Below are 17927 nucleotides of genomic sequence, written 5' to 3' on the forward strand. Positions count from 1 at the left end.
ATATTGCGCAGCATCTAAGAACGCGCGGGTATGCCAGCCGGTCGAAGTTCTGATGGTTTTCTTCCATTACGTAGGGAAGGCCCTAATTCTGTTTACCCCACCGCCATCGCGCGATAATGAAACAGAGGGGAATGGCTTTGCAAAAATTCAACCAAGGTCTAATGGTCGGTGCGGTTCTAATGCTTCATTGTGGTCGATTATTTGTCGGCGGAGGTGATAATTAGGTGACGATGCGAGTGATAGGGCTGTTATTATGGATGTTATACGGCTGTTAAGGTCTGCAAAATGGTTTTCCCGGATCCTGATATTCGCCGCATCGGTCAGTTAGCTGTGGCAACCAGGGGGTTATATTTTGCTTCCGGCATTTTATAGCTGGCTCGTGTTAGGTCTTACCCGCGTTCGCGATGTTCCATAACACATAACATGTGTTTCCCGAGCAACGATGTTTGGCTCGAATTGGCCTGTTAGTCTAACTATATGTTGGTGCATTTGAGGTTCGGGAGCCATAATCATTAGAATTTTTATTGGAAGGCTTGTATATGAGTAAGACTTATACCCCATGGAATCTCAGAACTCCGATCCCACATTTCGGGTCTCAAGATCTCGGAGCAAGGGTCTGGATCAAGTTTCTGAATCCCACGATCCAATGATCCCAGGATTCCAAAATCCCAGATCCCAAAATCCCAAGATCCAAAGATTCCGAATCACGGATCCCAAGATCTCAGACATCGGAATCCAAAATCTCAAAGATTTTGCGTTATTTTACTACTTATTGGAGATAGAGCTTTTCATTTTGAGGACTGTCTGACTGTAGGAGGTCGTTAAGCCGAGAAGAAAAGGAAAAAGGAGATGAAGGAGGAATTATTAAAAAAAAATATCAGACTTGGCTCCAGAGAGGATCGAACTCACGACCTTCGCGTTATTAGCACGACGCTCTAACCAGCTGAGCTATGGAGCCGCTTGTGAGAGGGTGGCCATATAGTGCAAACAGAAGCAACCTGTTGAACTTATTATTACGCTCTGTGTAGCGCAACTTACGCATGCGCCTTATCGCCTCGGCGCCTTGTAGATTACGCTCTTTTTGGGGATTTCCTTAATTACTTTTTTTTTACCAAGGATTTCATAACAAAATATTTGTTTCTAGGGACCGCATGATTAGTGTTTGACTAACATAAATGATGACTCACTTTTCTTTGTAATATTCCACTTCTTTTGTGTCTTTGTGCAGTAAAAACAAGTTGCCATCGGCTTTACACGGTAAGTGTCTGTCATGTAAGTGATTCATCATTTCTTCGAACCAATCGAGAGAATAATCTTGAAGCTTGAAGAAATAGATTCTATATTAATACAAGTTTCTTCCTGGAGACACATTTTTTTGCAATAAAAGGGAAAAGCTACTAAATTATTGTCCTTCCTAGACAGTTCTGGAACCATCAGACACAGGCAGGCTTACGATCAGTCTTTCTGATGCAACTTATCTGCATGAGTTGCATGCTTACAAGATCACCCTTTACATAAAAGGCCACACCACAGACGGGGGCTTCAGGGATCATTGTTCGGAACCCCCCTTTCCCGATACAACCTGCTGACCTTCGAAACGGGCGTGCGACAAAATTACATACCATTAGCCCTGCTGCACTCGATCGATAATTTCGAAACGATCATGGAAGATCACTCCTTTTACAGGTAGCAGCAGCAGCTTACTGACACATTCTGCAAGACCAGTGGGGTTTGTGATGACTCAGCGACAATCTTCTTCGGAGTATGAGGGAACAAAAATGAAGGAATATGTAGTATCAACATGTGTCTTTCTTGACAAAAAAATCTTGATATTTTTTACCAAGTTAAGATGTTCCCTTAGTAGTAAGAGATGGGTGATCCTCCTTTACTTCCTTTAACTTATGTTGTTCATTTGCTTAACTTCACGCTTAAAACACGCCAACTCATCATTCCCATTCGTTGCCACAAGGCAGTGGTGGCAAGGGAAAATGGTGCAAGTTCCTCAATGCGCCACATAATGCAAGCAGCTCGAGCTGGCTCTAATGATGATTTTATCTACTGTTCCGATTGCATCATCAGCATGCATCGTACACTGAAGAAGGAAATCTTGTGACCACGGTGCAGTTACAGCGCTTACAGTGCAAAACTGATCGTCGCTTAACTTAGCTGTTCATGTAACGCGCTCGATCTGGAAAACCAACTAGTAAAATCCGATTTATAGGAAAAGGGTGGCCAAAGGGTGTGGGAAGGGCATGCATGTGTGCGTGTGTGTGTGAGAGGTACTATCACACACCAACCATTCCGGGAAGATCTGGTGGTATCCATTCGTAGCTAGGGGTGTTTGACAACTTTACGCGGGAAGCATTTAATCAGCATCAGCCCAGAAAACTAGTTCGACGCACTTTGGGATCGTGCGGACGGTTTGATACGTTTTTGGAATATTTGATTACTCAAATACATCCACTATTAATGCTTTCTACATCAAACAATTGGATCCGGATAAGAAATTACATACTTTCAGGCGCTGCGAACCCTATCGGAATCTGATATGAAACAATATTGGTGTGCCCTATTGGTATAGATTTTTCTTATTGTTTTTGTGGTAACTTATTTTTGGCAAAAGATGTTTTACCAGTTGAAAAAATGTCCATAGACAAGCTTGTAACATTTGTTTTACGTACCAGAACGTCCTAGCCATAAAGAACGCGATGCTAATTAATTAGCAGACCTCCGCTAAGAAGGAAGCGATCTTTAATAGATTTTTACCATAATGCTTCTTTTCCATCGCCTCTGGAAGAAGTCATGCGAAGCGCGGACTTCTGCATCAGCGGCACGATTTTCATCCGGTCTCTCCAATTCCTTGGCTTCGCAAATAACATCGACATTAAACAGGACGGTCATCTGCGACAGTGTGACGGTGTAAGAGTTGTACACCTAACTAAAACACGTGGCTGACAAGATTGGGTTGAGGATCAATGCGACGAGGACAAAGTACCTGCTCGCCGGAATACCTTCTGACCGTGATAAAGCACGACTTGGTAGAAGAGTATTGGTTGACGGTGACGATCTTGAGGTAGTAGAGGAGTTTTAAAGCTACCTTGGTACGATCGTGACTTCGGACAACACCTGAGGAAGGGAATCGTGCCCACTACCGTCTCCACTAACTCTTGAAATCAAGGAGCCTCATAAAACGCACGAAATGCGCCATATATCGCACACTGATACGACCGGTAGTCCTCTACGGGCACGAGTCCTGGACGAAGTACACCAATGCACTCACCATTTTGGCAGTGTGTACGAGCGGGGCGTGTGGGGAAGGAGAATGAACCACGAGCTAACTGACCAGCTGTTTGGCGATCGACTCATCCTGACGGTTGCTAAAGCTCGAAGGATATACTGGTTGGGACACTTGATGAGGATGCCGGACTCATGCCCTACCAGGAAGGTGCTCGTAAGCACAGCGAGCTCGTTGGCTGGATCAAGTAGAGTGGAGACCTGAGCGAGATTGTATGCAGCTTGGGGAGGAGTATAAAAAACGGAAATCCTAGAACAAAATGTGAAACCCGAGAAAAAAATATTGTTCGTGATTGCATACTATCAGGCGTTGCGATCTATAGTTAAGTGTCAGTGAAGCAATTTAATACCTTTTCAATATTAATACTTACATCCTTGGGATATTTTTTAAAAGTTTATTAACCTTCTCTACTTTATCGTTTCCTGTAACAACCACGCTGGTCAAGAAAAGCAGCCACTGCCGCAGTCAACGATCCGTTCGTTTCGTTCCACGAACTTATAAACTCACTAAGCACATAATCACTGTACGAAACAAAACACGCATCCAAGCCCCGTGTGTACTGATAATAGCGAAACGGGCAAACGGGCGGCCTTGGACGCGCCAAAGACCGATAATTGTGCATCGAAGCCCGAGGACGAGAAGGGCAACGGCACACCGCCGCATGGGAGAATGTGGGGAGCCAGTGGAAAAGGCAAAGGGAAAAAAGTAATATCACCCCACACCACCCCGCAGAAAAATGATCTTTGACCGGTTTGGTGGAGAACGACTGCAGTTCGCAGAATTGCATCGCGCGCTCCCGTTCGACCGTTGCATTCGATTTCTAGTTCTCCACAGCCGGCACGCTCCAGTAGCGAACGGGAACGGTTTTGATTGATGGACTTGATGGACTGGTCGATCGACGGCTGCTCGCGTAGTGTACGGTGGCGCCCCTTTTGCGCTAAATCCGATCCCACATGCATGAGGGAGGTTAATTTTTCCACGACACAACCACATGTCCGAGGGGTTCACTCCAGCACACCATCGGGTTTTTTAACTGAAAAGAAACGATCTGCTCCGCTTTTACACTGCACTCTATTTGTTTAGCCTCCTCAACACCGGTTGCGTCATCTAATGCGGAAACTCCGCGTTGGGTGCTATTTCGTATCGCATAGTAATTGAGCTAAACGGGTGGAAAACGGGCCGAGCCCGACTACTTACGGTGAAAATCTTCGCACGCGCACCATCGTCGCTTCCACATTATTTGAGGGACGCTTCCTGCTTAGTTTATTTCGTTGCCGGCTGTAGCAAGCATTTGCAACTGGGCTTCTGGGAGCTTTTCGCAGTTGGAGCCGTGCGAATGAAAGCCAAAGTATCGTCGCGTTTTTTTTTTTTTTGAAAAACTGCGATCACTTTCCTCTGTGCGTGCCGTATTTGCAGTTTTGCTGCTAAATGAAGGCGAGAGTGAAGGGGGTGATTTAGTGTGTGAGGCAAATGCGATTAGTGCGTGGTTGAGAAGAATGCAGCAGAGGCCTCACTGTAAATTATCTAATGTTTACTAATTCACTTTTATTGCATCATTAGTGGTGCTTGATGGCACTTTAGTAAACGATAGTATATTAAAATAGGGAACGGAAAAATAATACAATGCGTAACATAATTATGCACACACTTGCTTTGAGAATAAAACAGAACAAATATCTTTTTTATTACATACCCATGCAGATACCAACCGAAATTCTTTGTTATTGAATCCAAGTGTATTTATTTAGTTTTATATAAAAAAAATACACTTCACCTTCAAAACTGTATTTGTCTTGTAGGTATAACTCCCATAAGATATTGCATATTATAAAAATAGTAAAGAAAAGTTTGACAATATGAGGCTTACAACGACGGACAATGAAACAGTCCCATCTTTATTACAGATTTTAAAACTATTGTCAACGATACTTCTACTAGGTATACGTATAAAAAAACTCATCGTGAAAAGCTTATCTTTCTATAGTATTGTTTTCGTTCAAAAATTGCTCCCATTTAGCCATGTAGTTCTGGTTTTGTCCTATTTTCTTCAGTCGATTTCTTGAGTGATCCAATGACAGGATAGAAGTTTCCCAAAATCTTTACGCATTTACAAAGTTAGAACAGTTTGGGAGCGCTTCTGAGTTATTTTGTATGACGAGTGCCCAACCGATTTCGACCTTGCTTTGCTATTGTAACATTTTGTAACATTTTACCTGTGTAAAAGGTATATTTTCTTATTTTAACATTGGATTTTCGATTTTTTGTACCCATGTATAGCAAAGTTTGTCTACTATTTGCCATCTTTCCGCCTTGTTTATTCCTGCACTTTTTTGTAATATCAATATGCCTTTAGTCACAAAAAACTGAATGAGTAAAAGCGTTATTAAAAATATTAAAAATCTAACTATTAAAAAAAATCTTATCTCGCCTTAAAAATAGCATGACAGGGAGCCAAAGAAGCTATATAAAATGGTTGAAAAATATGTCCGCGTTATTAAAGGTTGAGTTAATAACGTTTGTGGTAATAAACGATTAGCAGGTGTTCACGTGCGGAGAAATTTAACCAAAAAAAAAGTTAAGTATGCGTTAAATTATTTTTTTTCCAAAATATCTGTTTTATTATTCTTTACATCTTAACGGATCATCAATGTTAGCTTCATCTTCAAATTCTTTTTTTAAACAGATGTCACTATAGTTCTGTCAAGGACTGTACTGCCTGTCTATGAATATATACGTTTAAAAACTTTAATCAAGAACACATGTTTTATAAGCAAACAAACGGTAGGTTGTGTAAATTATAGCAATTTTTCAAATAGATAAAAAATATTGAAGTAAAAAAAAGACATTTTTAAATAAATTCGCAAAAACAAGTGCTGTAAAATAATGTTAAAAATTATTCGTAATTATCTGTTTAGAATCATCTCGATCTCGGATAAGATGATTCGAACCATCTCGAAGGAAAAAGAAAGGAACTTTAAAAGCATACAACTTATGAAAGAATGTTTGTCACAAGGCTCGCCTGAAATGCGGCATACCCCACAAAAGGAAACATGTTAATGGAACGGGGGAAAAGAAAAACTGATACCAACGGCTGATACGAACGCGTTCAAATGAGTAAGACAGAGAGCGAGAGAGAGTGACGATGAAAAGCAAGAGCAGGAGCGATATACAAATAAAGTCCACGCGCGCGCCTGCATCTTAGCATAGACGCGGACCATGCTCTCGTGCTCCGTATCGCTCTGTACGAGTGTGTGTGAGCCGGGAAAGCCCACCCGATCAAGCGACCGAGCGCGAAAATCACAGCATCCATCCACTTCATTGTACGATCGCACGTCAGCGCGAAAGGGACTCGCGTTAACAGCGGCAGCTCAAACGTGTTACGACTCTCCGCACTTGCCGTAAGCGAAAAGCGACATAACGAACGAGAAGAAAAGAGGAAAAAAACACCTCCCCCCGGTAAGCTAAAGGTAAGCGAAAATGCACGGTACGGATTTTTCTTTCGGGTAAGCTTTTCAACCAACACAACAAACGCCCTCGGCGAGTGTGCGTAGATCGTGCGGATTCACACGTGTTATTCCTTTCGGTTTTCCACTTCGCGATCACGCTTCACTGTGCACCACCAACGTGTTTGGGGGGGGGAGGTGGTGATGGTTTTCCTTCTCCCGCACGGCGATCGTTACAGAGCAAAAGCACCCAACAGAGGCGAAACGTTAGTTCGGTCGTCGCGATCGTCTCCATTCCAGAGTGTTCGGTTGGTTTGCATGGGAAGGTAAAGAAGCCGATCTGTTTGTTTAGTGATGTTGACGTCTCTGTTTGTGTCGTCAGTTGCATCTAATCTAATCGGAGGACTTTAGATCATCTTGATCTTGGATCGCCCACCGAAGGACCAAAGGGCAGTGCAGTTATTCTTGGCCCAATCTTGGACACTGTTGAGGCTTACGTTGCGGTTGCTACCGTTGGTTCGTGTGATTGTGGCCATTAGGTACGTGAAGGCACAAGTGAACGCGGCATGAAAGTAATTACTTCCGTGCATGATCCTGCCACATGGAGGGGGGGATGTTGGACATTGGCCCCACGTGTTGCTTGCATGTGCTATATCGGTAGGGTGTGCAGTGTGATAAAAGCTCGTCGCTGTATTTGATTCTTTTTTTTTATTCAAACACTGTTCGCAAATCTGTTAGAAGTAATTTTAAATTTGTATTCGTTTATTTTCAGCCGAGTGTTAAAATGTTAACACCCAGTTAGCTCTTGTGTACCTTCGCAGCGCACAGAGTTGGTGGTATAACACACAAGAAAAATCGCAACAGTGCGAAGCTGGCAGGCCCACCAGAGGTTCCATTGATTTATAGTCCATAAATTAAAAGTGAAACTTTCCGAAGCCCAGCCCAAACCCAGAGTGCGTGTGAAGTAGTGCTTGTATGTGTGTGTGTGTGTGTGTGTGTCGTGATCGGTGTATGATCCATAAGTGCTTCGCCACCATTGATCCGAACGGATGCTTCTTGTTCATTGACTGGCAGTGTGAATGATCGATCGATCGATTTTGTCGAACGAATTTTCTCAGCGAATCGAACGGAGTGAGTGCGTGGTACAGGTGTTCCAGTGCACAACTGAGTTGAAAAGTGATCGTGCTTGAAGTTCTGCAACCTTGCGCTGCGCCTTGCAGTAAACGTGACCGTACGGCACGCGTCATCGATAAACGGTGTGTGTGCGTGTGTGTGTGCGTGCTTTTCATTGTGCTGTGTGGTGCTGGTGGTCTTGACAATCGGTGCTTTTTTCCGGCGTCCTTCGAAGTCTTGCTGCACCAAGATCGCAGAATGGCCTTCCTCAAGAGCATCTGGAAAAATAGCTCCAAGCACAAGAGTAAGTAGAGTGCGTTGTTGCGCTAGCGACGAAGTAATTACACTGTTTTTGATGGGTACAAAATTGTTCCTAATGAAGGAAATTTATTATGCGTGTAGCCTTTACCCTCTGAACGGTGATCTTCTTTCGAAGCGCGAAAGAAAAAGAAGTGGTAAAATTGTTTCTGTAGACAGGATCTGCTATCCAACTGCCAGTAAATCAACTCAAGGGAGCTAGAAATTAGTAAACCAATACCAAAAGAAGAGAAAAATCGGTTAGTTAGTTCGAACAATCTCTTTTCTTACTTGTTTTCTATTAAACAGCTGGTAAGCAGCGTAAGAGCTATACTGCAGCTTCTAAACAGCATTTATACATCGTAGCCCCTGAAATGTGTTATCCTCGTTATGCTTTCACCGAAAGTCTAGTTTTATCTCGTTTATTATCTAGCAAAGCTTTATATTAGATCTTTTGCAGCTCATGTTAAGTTTTCTCTCCTAATTCTAATTTACTCCCTTTATCTAGTTAATCCGCATGATTACAGAGTATCGTAGAGTTAGTTGAGAATGTCCCATATCTATTTGTTTTCATGCTGAGGTTTTGTCAGCTATTTGGGATACCCTTTTTTTATTTTTCATCCTAAAAGCTCAAGCAATGTGAATAACACATTGAATATTACTTTAAATTCTTTGAACGTTCAGAGATCATTCCGCTTAATGTTGCTCCGGAGTGATCGATAGGCGAACTAAAAAAAAAACAACACCAGTAAATGGCATAAGATTTTTAGTTGTGCCTTAAACATTTAATTCCCTAGAAAATTTCATATTAGTATTGACCTTTTAAGGAACTGATAATCGAATTAATCGAATAAGATCACTATTAGAGGACGAGTTTTATTTGCAAGAGCCACAAAGCAGCACAGGAGTACCATTACTACCATTTTCGAACTTTCAAGCGCTAGCAAAGAACATCCAACAGAATATTGAGGAAGTTGTGAGCAAAAATGTACGATTATGGCATTAAATTAGCTTAAGAATGGTCAGCTCACCACAATTCCGTCTAATAATTTTAATTAAACCATTTAACTTAATTAAACCTAACTACACACTGCACCACTCTTCCCACATTCGCGAACACTTCTGGCCGCACATTCTCTTTCGTGACGCAAAGGCTAATCTTGTATTAAGCTTAATGAAGTGAACCGTTCAAACGTAATTTGGTGGGGTTTAGCTGGTATCGTAATCACCTGTGGAACTGTTGAAGACGCGTTGTTGATTCGTTAATGGTTACGATTCGCATTCCTGTACAGCCTCGAGTATGGTGACCCGAAAATGGTTCTGTGGTGCATCAGCTTTTCCACCTGTTTCTTTTTCGAGAAGCTTCCTCATAGTTTTCTGAACCGCTTGCTCGGAAAATGGATCTCTCTTCAAGGCCGACCGCTCGGTTGCATACATTTGCCTCGATGTGCGTATGTGCTCCATCAACTCATTACTGTAAGGGGGGGGGGGGGGGGGAGCAGCAAAAAAATTCCAACACCTTCATCAAACCTCCGTAACATAACGTAACCCATCGCAAGCAACTTTTTTTTTTTTGGCCAGTTTCGGCCATGATTATGCGTTTTGGTCGGGAGATTACCGGACCGATGGGTTCATTAACAGATATATTTGTGGTGCACATTCGTGTGGCTTTCCCTGGAGGCTTACCTCCCTCCCCCCGAAACAGGGGGCAAACGCATTCGATCGGTGGATGTAATCATCTGCTGCATGGCTTGTTGTTGTTGGGTACACAATCGATGGAAAGCCTGTCGATGTTTGAACCAGCAATGAACCATCATCATACGGTTGGAAGCATTGTTTTGCCAACCACCTTGCTCCCTTCGACTCAAGTCGGGCGGAGTTGATAATCGGAAACGGCAAATGGTTAAGGTTGACTTAAGCTTGATCGCCTTTCGGGAGCGAATGATGAGTAGGAGCTATCTGCAAAGAACTGAAGGTCCAGTGGAGCTGCAGAATGCAACGGAGCTCTGTTGCTAGCTGCAGACGCGGTTACAAGGGACTGGCTTATCGGTATCTCACTAGGCGGTCACAGTATCTTCAACCGTATCTTCGGTGTTTCGGGGTCAATGGAAGAGATGTATATTAATCGCCATGTTTTGGTAGTCTTTAACACGCTATAAATATGGAGGATGGTGGTTCAATTCATTAACAAATGTATGAATTCAATTCACGGACTTGGCATGATTCAGAAATTTACGAAACCGATCAGGGTCTAGCGCTAGATCGCCTGGAGTGGAGTTTGAGTGGAGAAATTTCCTCCCCATTGTATTGAGATGGCTTGTGGACACAGGAGGTCTGGAGTGCATTTAGAGGGCTCAACATCTATGTTGTTGTTGTTTCTGACTTATCTCAAGATAAGTGAAGTTTTGGACGACTTCAAAGGTGCGATCACCTATCAACATATAACCCCTTATTCTAGATTTGGCCTCGTTAATCCAGAGGTTGGTCCGGTGACCCAGGCGCATCGCCGATCTTCACATGCTGCAGGACGTCTCTCCGTATGCTGCAGGACTTGACTATTCAGCAACGGGTAAAAACAAGCCAAAGAAAGACAGAAATGGCCCGCCGAGAGAGACCTTTCTTTGCGATCTCTACTCCATCTATGATAAGCCTCAGCTTATCAGTCAGTCAGCGTATGTCAGGAACGAGATACACTTAAAGCAGACGGTTCCCAAAATTTTCTTCTCCAAGTGTTTCCGGAGGACCCTGTTTAGCACTAGGATAAAGATAGGACAGGGAAATCCCCTTTCTGAAGGCTGAAGGCCTTTGTTGGGCGGCAAAGAGCTCTAAGCGATCTTCATATTCACCAGTGATCGCGATTGTCATAAGAAAAAATAAGCAAATTACAAAATGAAGAAAACTTTCTCCCGGCATTAATGCAACTCATTAGCCTGGTTTGCAGTCATTATCATTAGCATATTACCAGCACCGCAATTAGAATGCTTCAATCTCTGACACCTTAACACTCGTTCGGATCGATCTTTCTCCATCGATCCCTAACTACACCACCCCAACCAAGTATTCCAGCATTCACCGTCAAGCGTTAACATGGACGGCCTCAGCTATCATGCTATCATGCATGCCCTGTGTGAAGTTGCAGCTGATCTTACTTACTTATGCAACGCTATGCACCGGTCAGTCCTATCAGTCTGCCTGTGGGCACGTCCGGTGCGACCGGCTGGCACCAGGGACCGGATTGCCCAACGCGTTATCATTACAACCAAGAAATCTTAATTTCTTGCTGAAAACCTGTCAGTCAATGCACTAAGAAACCTGCACCTGTTTTACAGGGCTAGGTGGACATAGGACATAGCGACAAGAGTCTGTTTAATGTATTCAAATTGTTAATAATGTGATCTGCATCAGGCCGATGCAGCTTGTGCAAGCGGTTAAAACGGAAAGCATAATTACACTTCAAGTGATTAAAGAATAAATAATTTAAATACTTTTTCCTACCCGATCTTTCTGATAGAATTGTGCGAGGAGCTCGCTCTAGCGAACAGCATTCGGGACTTTTCCGAAAACCACGAGGAACTGGAGGACGGATCGAGCGAAGCCATCAGCTACAGTGTCAAGTACCTGGGCAATACCCCGGTGCCAACGCCACGGTCCGAGAATGCTACGGCTGAGGCGGTCAAGAGCATCATAACAGCAGCCAAAGGTAGGTGTTTTTTGGTGCGTTCAATACCCAAATCATTGCTAACCGATATCGTCTTCCTCCTGCAGGCAACAAGAAACTGCAGCGAGTCTCGCTATCAATCTCACCCAAAGGCATCGAAATGGTCGACACCGGTACCGGGGAAACGCTGCTCCAGGTGTCGATCTATCAAATCTCGTACTGTTCGGCCGACGCGAACCACGATCACGTGTTTGCGTTCGTGGGCTGCACGCTTGGGTCGGAGGCGGAGGTGAAGGAGATGTGCTTCCGACGCACGGCGGAAGAGATCAACCTCGAGGGACCGCTCGTGTGCCATGCGTTTCTGTGCCAGAAGCGCAAGATGGCCCAAACCGTCACGCTTACCGTGGCGCGCAGCTTCGAGCGTGCGTTCCAGATCTGGCAAAGCAAGCAATTCCATGCGGAGCGCAAGCGCAAGGAGCTGGAGGAGCGGATGGAGCGGGAGCTTCGCGGAAGCCAGGAATTGGTGCAGAAACAGCAGCAGCGCGATGAAAGCGAATGTCGCAGCTTGCTGATCGACTTTAACTCCGATCTGACGGAAATTTGCTCCGATGCACAGCACCACCGGGAGCTGCTGCAAAACACTTGGGTAAGAGTAGCTGGTGGCCAGATTGCTTGAGTGATGCGTATTAAGTCATTTCTTCTTCTGCCTACACTGCTTTCAGGTATCATTTGAAGATGATCAAAAACCACAAGAGTTTCTCGCGGTGCCAACATTAACGTCCACCTCCGGCTGGAGCGGGATGGCCATCTGTTCGAACTGAGCACCGTGCCGGACGGAGCGACGGACTAGAATAAGCTTCATGTTGCCTTTCGGATCGATCGACCAGTGCAGATGCATCCGGTTTCTAAGCCATCCTATAGGGATTCAAATAGTTTACCGTAAACTATCACTTGAACAAAGCAGGGTTCGTTTCGGGCAGGGTTTTCGTTCATTCGATCGGCTAACTTACTTTTGTTTCTTTTTTTAACACTCTTGTCCCAGAACGCATTAGCATGCAATAGTTTGTGATAGAAAGTTATTTTCGTATTTTAAATAAATGGTTCATAAATACGCTCGAGAGATTTATTTTATTTGTAGTTAAGTAACTAATTTGCTGGCAGTTATTTGAAACACCAGCAGGACAATTCGGAGCAAATTAAGGTGGTGCAATTTTCTTCGATATGCAGTATCCTTTTTTAAGTATATTATATTATATTGCTAATGTCTCTATCCCGTATGGGATCGAGACTTGCAAAAATTCACTTTAGACTCATTAGAGTATCCCTCTCCACGGAAATCTTTAGTAAAAGGCGAAAGATTTATTCGACATTTGAAGAGAGATCAGAGTACCTTACCGCCGCTCTCGACGAGCCACCGGGTGCTTCGGATGCATGTTCCGTTAGCGATGTTTAAGACAGTCATCCTGCCGTACGTATCCTGCATGCGAAATCATACACAAAAAAATGAACGCCCAGTGTACCCCGTGTTCAGGTAGGACACGAACACGGAGATAATGTAGGGTGGAAAAGGGGAATCCTGAAAGGAGGGAACAGAGGGCAAACAGGGCAAACTCGTTTTGTTCGTTTGCTATGCTAGCTCTCGTCTCCCAAGACTCTGATGTTCAACATAACTTTAGCAGACCTATTCAACCACTTTCATATCCTTATTCGGCTTATTGCCTGTAATGTATTGCTTGAAAGTGGCCAACAAAGGACATCATATTATATTAGTACTATTTCAGCGGCCTATCTACTGAAGGAGCAGATAGCAAAGTTGTTTACGATCGAAGCGAGGTAAAGAGACCGTTGTGAACGCCCACTCTTCAGTTCAGTACTCGGTTGCAACTTGTAGATATATTTTTGTATCGATTAAAACTATTCTTCCTTCAAATTTAAGTACAGAATCATCGTTCACAATACATCTTGATTTTATTTTTATTTTCGAACAACGAAGAACTAATTTTTCGTTAACTGTAGCCTTTATCCTTGCTTGACAAAGTTGGAGAGAGTTGGACACTTCTTGAAGTTCATTTATAGTCGATTTAGTTTTCATTACTTCCCGTCTCTTTTTGAGAAAACTAGTAATATCGACGGACTACCATCTATCATTTGCTAGAAGGACTAGCAAATGATCTTCAAGGCTCCGATATAGCCTATATTCACGGCTTTCATTGGCGTGTTCTTTGCAAACTTCCGAATTGATGGCCTGAGAAGGGATGTCAATATTCTCTTAGATTGCCTTATACATTAAAAAATAAAATCAATTTATAAAAGAAAAAGCCACCAATCTTGTTCATTCAATGCCTAAATGAAAAATTATATCCAGTAACTGATTTCTTAGAACCATTTAACGGCTTGCGGATGTATGTGAAAAGCGTAGCATGTTTTGCTAAAGTACGCAGCCAATTTTTTAAACCTACTTTGGTTACGTACGCAGCTAGAAAGAAAGAAATTGAACAGTGGTATACCTCCATTAAGAATTGAGATAATAATTCTTATTATCATGTCTTATATTAAATAGTTGTTTTGTTTATTGTTTGTATATAAGCCAATTCATTAAAATAACTTTTTTCTATAGAAGTTGTTTAAATATTTGTAATTATTTTATTTTCCAAATTGTCACTTTACGCGTTCTTGCAAATGTCCCATGGTTAGGCGTCGCTGTCAAAGTAGCAATAATAATAAACAAAGCTAAAACGCCGACAGCGAAGCACGATGGAGGGTAAGTTTTCCATCTTAAAGTCGATTAAACGAATAAATTTCACACTCTAATGTAATCCTTCTTACATTCCACAGAGAACAAGGACGCCAGCCTGCTGGTGATAGTGCTCGATACAAATCCGTCGCAACGAATAATACGCGAAAAACCCCACAATCTTACCCAGTGCCTGGACTCGATCGTAGCGTTTGCAAATGCGCACCTTATGCAGAAGGCACAAAACAAGCTGGCTGTTTTGGCCTGCCACCATCATGCGACGTAAGGAAATTGTGCTGTTCTTTATGCTGTTCTTGATTTTAACACACCACTGCTTTCCAGGCAATTTCTGTATCCAACACCGGGCAAACCGCTCGACATCCGGCAGGTCGATGGACAGTACGAAGTGTTTACGCTGGTGGAGAAAACAATCAAACAGAAGCTGGCGCATATGATCAACACGGCACCGCCCTTAACCACTCCAACCGAATCACTTTTAGCTGGTAGCATGTCGATGGCACTGTGTTACATTGCACGGGTAGGTTTCCCAACGTACGGGATGGTTCAAAGCCTTTTCTAAAGCCTTCCTCACTTTCTTGCAGATAAACCGCAACAAAGTACCGGGTACGAAAATAAACTCGCGTGTACTGGTGGTCACGGGCAGTAACGAGTGTGCCTCCCAGTACATGACCTACATGAACGTGTTTTTCACGGCACAAAAGCAAGGCGTCGTTATAGATGTTTGTGCACTCGATAAGGCACTTAGTTTGCTGCAGCAGGGCTGCGATATTACCGGCGGACAGTACCTCCGGCTCGAGCAGCTGGAGGGTTTTCTTCAGTATCTTTTGGTAAGCAGGTGTAGAATTTAGTTTAAACGATCAAAACTATTACCACTCACCGTTTCCGATTTCTACCCTCTAGTGGGTATTCCTGCCAGATCCGCAGATGCGCTGCAAGCTAGTGTTGCCGCCACCGGTAAAGGTTGATTATCGTGCTGCTTGTTTCTGCCATCGGGAGCTGATCGATATCGGTTACGTGTGTTCCGTGTGTTTGTCTATCTTCTGCAAATTCAGTCCCATCTGTACCACATGCCAGTAAGACTAGAATCGATTTGTCTCTAGATGTGTGAGATTAATGTCGTGCTTTCTTTCTTTCAGTACCGTTTTCAAAGCGCCGGCACCAATCGCAGCCAAACCGAAGAAAAAGAAACTTAAAACATAAATCTTCATTTACTATAGAAGTTAGCGAATAAATTCGTTTTTCGTTCGCATACAACATCACGCTACTCATTCCGAACCATTTTGCAGATGTACATCGGTCCAAAGTTGGCCGGTAGGAAGGGGAGCACTAGCTGACCGTACTTAAGTGTTGCAGGGTTGGCGAATTTGAAGATATCCTTCAGTGGTTGCATCGTAAGACTCAGGTCCCTGTAAAAATCGAAGCATTAGCATTCATGAAGCGATTTTCATCATTTTGCCACTTACTTGATTGTTACCGTCAATCCTGCGTCACTAAAAACGTTGCTTAGCGCCATATGTACGACACCGTCGTTCTGTACCGGACTTAAGCTGCACGTAGAGTACACCAAAGTACCTCCGGGCCGCAACAATTTCAAACAATTGCTCAATATGCTCGCCTGCACCTCAGGTATCCGCAAACGCTCTTTAACTCGTGACGGTTTGAACATATTATTGTCGTTCTCCATCACCGAGTGGCGATCATTGGTGCACGGAACGTCCACCAGTACCCGATCGTACATCGAATACTCTTGCAGGTTGCGTGCATCACCCTGCGTGATGAAGCAACGTTTCTTTTTCCACTTTTCATCGAAATCATACAAATACTGGCGCATTAGCTGCCGAATTCGATTGCAGCGACTTTCGTGCGAATCGTTCATTACCATCGTACCGGGTAGAAGGGTTTGCAGTAGCAGCAACGATTTACCACCCGGGGCAGCACATGCATCCAGCACCCGGTCACCCGGTTGAACATCGAGCACTAGGGGCGGTAAGCAGGATGCACCATCGAAGAGGAAATGAGATAACACTCCGGTGGTACATTTGCGAGGACTTCGGAAGGTCGAAACGTTCGCCCGTTCGTACGTGTACAGGTGCAACTGTTCGGGAATGCCGAAAGATTCTTCCATTTCAATTTTAAGTGGAAAGTCGGTGCTGTTACTGTAGTATTTGTAATGGTCCGATTCGAATACGTAATCTTCCATGCCCTTCAGCTTCGACGCTGGAACAAACTCGTGCAATGCTGCCGCTGTCCCGACGGCTGGGTCAACCAACCGTTGGTAGTCTAGTTCCGAATCATCCTTCAAGCTTTTATCGAGCGATTTTTTGTAATCCACCACATTCTGCTCAACTGGCTGCCCAACAGAAGGAGATTGAGCGCCATCGATGTTCGACAGGGCAGCTGTAGGATCGGCACGATAAAGATGATCCCTTTCCGATTGCTTTCGGGTGTCCCGGAATGCTGCTACACGTTCCTCCACCTGGAACACTTTGCCACCGTCAAGCGGTTCCCGAGTTCCATCTCCGCCATCCGCCAAGTCCTTTTTCCGTGCAAGATAAATATCACGCAAACTGATGGCACCGTCCGACTGTAGCTGCTGGATCGTTTCTTCCGTGTCTCCGAACTGGTTCACCAGCGCAACGTACTTGTGTTCGCACTGGAGCGCAATCCGTATGCTTTTCCATCGCGTACCGAACACGGAACCGTAGAAATCGTCAAAGTTTTCTAGCGCCCGGTCTTTGGGAAACTGTTTCTTTTTCAGCTCAGACTGGGTGGGAAATGGTAGGGAAGGGTGAAGAGTTTAGCAGGATGTATCGTATTTTGGGCATTTATCACTTACCCAATGAGTTTTTGCATGACGAAATCGTTGTAAAATTAGTGGAAGCCGGTGATTTGATCGCAGCATGTTCGGCGTTTGACAGTTATGTAAAGATGGTGCAGCACGGTTGGTAAACAATAACAAACTCCGGTGATGTGCAAGGCAGTGTTGCCAGAAAGCATTGAAATAAAGAAAATTTCGTTCAATTTTCCAAATGTTTCGTTTTTTTGTAGAAGTTGAAAAAGTATTTTATAAAATAGAAAATGTCTTTTTATATATTTATATTTTACAAGAGTAGATGAAGAGAATATACATTCGTGGCTCACTCTTGAAGTGAGATCGAAAAAAGATTCAGGCTTTTATCTTATTTTTACAAATCCACGATAATCCAGCTTTACGCAGCTTAGAAGCAAGAAATTTTAGTTCTATAATAATTTTATCTTAACCTCTCCCATGTAAGAAAAGTGTTGCACTTCCCTCTAGAAAGATTAGACGCCTCTGCGCATATCACCTCACTAGAATAAAGAGAACAGAACATCCAGTTCATCATG

The 17927-nt window shown here is 43.6% G+C and overlaps 3 protein-coding genes and 2 non-coding genes across 11 annotated transcripts; 2 read left to right on the forward strand and 3 right to left on the reverse strand.

Moving 5' to 3' along the window:
- Positions 1-884: 884 nt before the first annotated feature.
- On the reverse strand, positions 885-958 carry Trnai-aau. Its single transcript has one exon. It is a non-coding gene; the product is annotated as a tRNA-Ile (tRNA).
- A 5542-nt stretch (positions 959-6500) lies between these two features.
- Positions 6501-12919, forward strand: LOC118511680 (low density lipoprotein receptor adapter protein 1-like). Of its 7 annotated transcripts, none has more exons than XM_036055048.1 (5): positions 6501-6762; positions 7511-8155; positions 11660-11848; positions 11914-12452; positions 12529-12919. In XM_036055048.1, exons 2-5 carry the CDS (start codon positions 8110-8112, stop codon positions 12625-12627), a joined length of 873 nt encoding a protein of 290 aa, XP_035910941.1. In that variant the 5' UTR covers positions 6501-6762; positions 7511-8109; the 3' UTR covers positions 12628-12919. The 7 variants fall into 7 exon arrangements, with proteins under 7 accessions (XP_035910941.1, XP_035910944.1, XP_035910943.1 ...); XM_036055051.1 differs by having other exon boundaries at positions 6592-6798; XM_036055050.1 differs by having other exon boundaries at positions 6593-6751.
- Positions 12920-13074: 155 nt separating this feature from the next.
- LOC118514931 lies at positions 13075-13196 on the reverse strand. The gene has a single exon (XR_004906906.1). It is a non-coding gene; the product is annotated as a U5 spliceosomal RNA (small nuclear RNA).
- Positions 13197-14480: 1284 nt separating this feature from the next.
- On the forward strand, positions 14481-15815 carry LOC118511682 (general transcription factor IIH subunit 3). Its single transcript, XM_036055056.1, has 6 exons — positions 14481-14567; positions 14642-14822; positions 14883-15078; positions 15143-15388; positions 15462-15634; positions 15698-15815. The coding sequence occupies exons 1-6, from the start codon at positions 14561-14563 to the stop codon at positions 15759-15761; spliced, it is 867 nt and encodes a 288-aa protein (XP_035910949.1). The 5' UTR covers positions 14481-14560; the 3' UTR covers positions 15762-15815.
- Positions 15751-17573, reverse strand: LOC118511679 (5-methylcytosine rRNA methyltransferase NSUN4). Its single transcript, XM_036055047.1, has 3 exons — positions 17398-17573; positions 16025-17325; positions 15751-15967 (listed from the first exon to the last, which is right to left on the reverse strand). The coding sequence occupies exons 1-3, from the start codon at positions 17461-17463 to the stop codon at positions 15823-15825; spliced, it is 1512 nt and encodes a 503-aa protein (XP_035910940.1). The 5' UTR covers positions 17464-17573; the 3' UTR covers positions 15751-15822.
- Positions 17574-17927: the final 354 nt, after the last annotated feature.

This window comes from Anopheles stephensi, chromosome 3 (genome assembly GCF_013141755.1).
Source record: "Anopheles stephensi strain Indian chromosome 3, UCI_ANSTEP_V1.0, whole genome shotgun sequence".
Taxonomy (NCBI): domain Eukaryota; kingdom Metazoa; phylum Arthropoda; class Insecta; order Diptera; family Culicidae; genus Anopheles; species Anopheles stephensi.

Excerpts from the sequence above, each read along its gene's own strand:
- LOC118511679 (XM_036055047.1), bottom strand. The coding sequence starts at position 17,463 with ATGCTGCGATCAAATCACCGGCTTCCACTAATTTTACAACGATTTCGT. Across the intron at positions 17,326-17,397 it reads GTCATGCAAAAACTCATTGG|TCTGAGCTGAAAAAGAAACA; the intron begins GTAAGTGATAAA and ends TTTCCCACCCAG. Across the intron at positions 15,968-16,024 it reads GGATTGACGGTAACAATCAA|GGACCTGAGTCTTACGATGC; the intron begins GTAAGTGGCAAA and ends CGATTTTTACAG.
- LOC118511682 (XM_036055056.1), top strand. Across the intron at positions 15,079-15,142 it reads CACTGTGTTACATTGCACGG|ATAAACCGCAACAAAGTACC; the intron begins GTAGGTTTCCCA and ends ACTTTCTTGCAG. Across the intron at positions 15,389-15,461 it reads GTTTTCTTCAGTATCTTTTG|TGGGTATTCCTGCCAGATCC; the intron begins GTAAGCAGGTGT and ends TCTACCCTCTAG.
- LOC118511680 (XM_036055048.1), top strand. The coding sequence starts at position 8,110 with ATGGCCTTCCTCAAGAGCATCTGGAAAAATAGCTCCAAGCACAAGA. Across the intron at positions 8,156-11,659 it reads AAATAGCTCCAAGCACAAGA|AATTGTGCGAGGAGCTCGCT; the intron begins GTAAGTAGAGTG and ends TCTTTCTGATAG. Across the intron at positions 12,453-12,528 it reads AGCTGCTGCAAAACACTTGG|GTATCATTTGAAGATGATCA; the intron begins GTAAGAGTAGCT and ends CACTGCTTTCAG.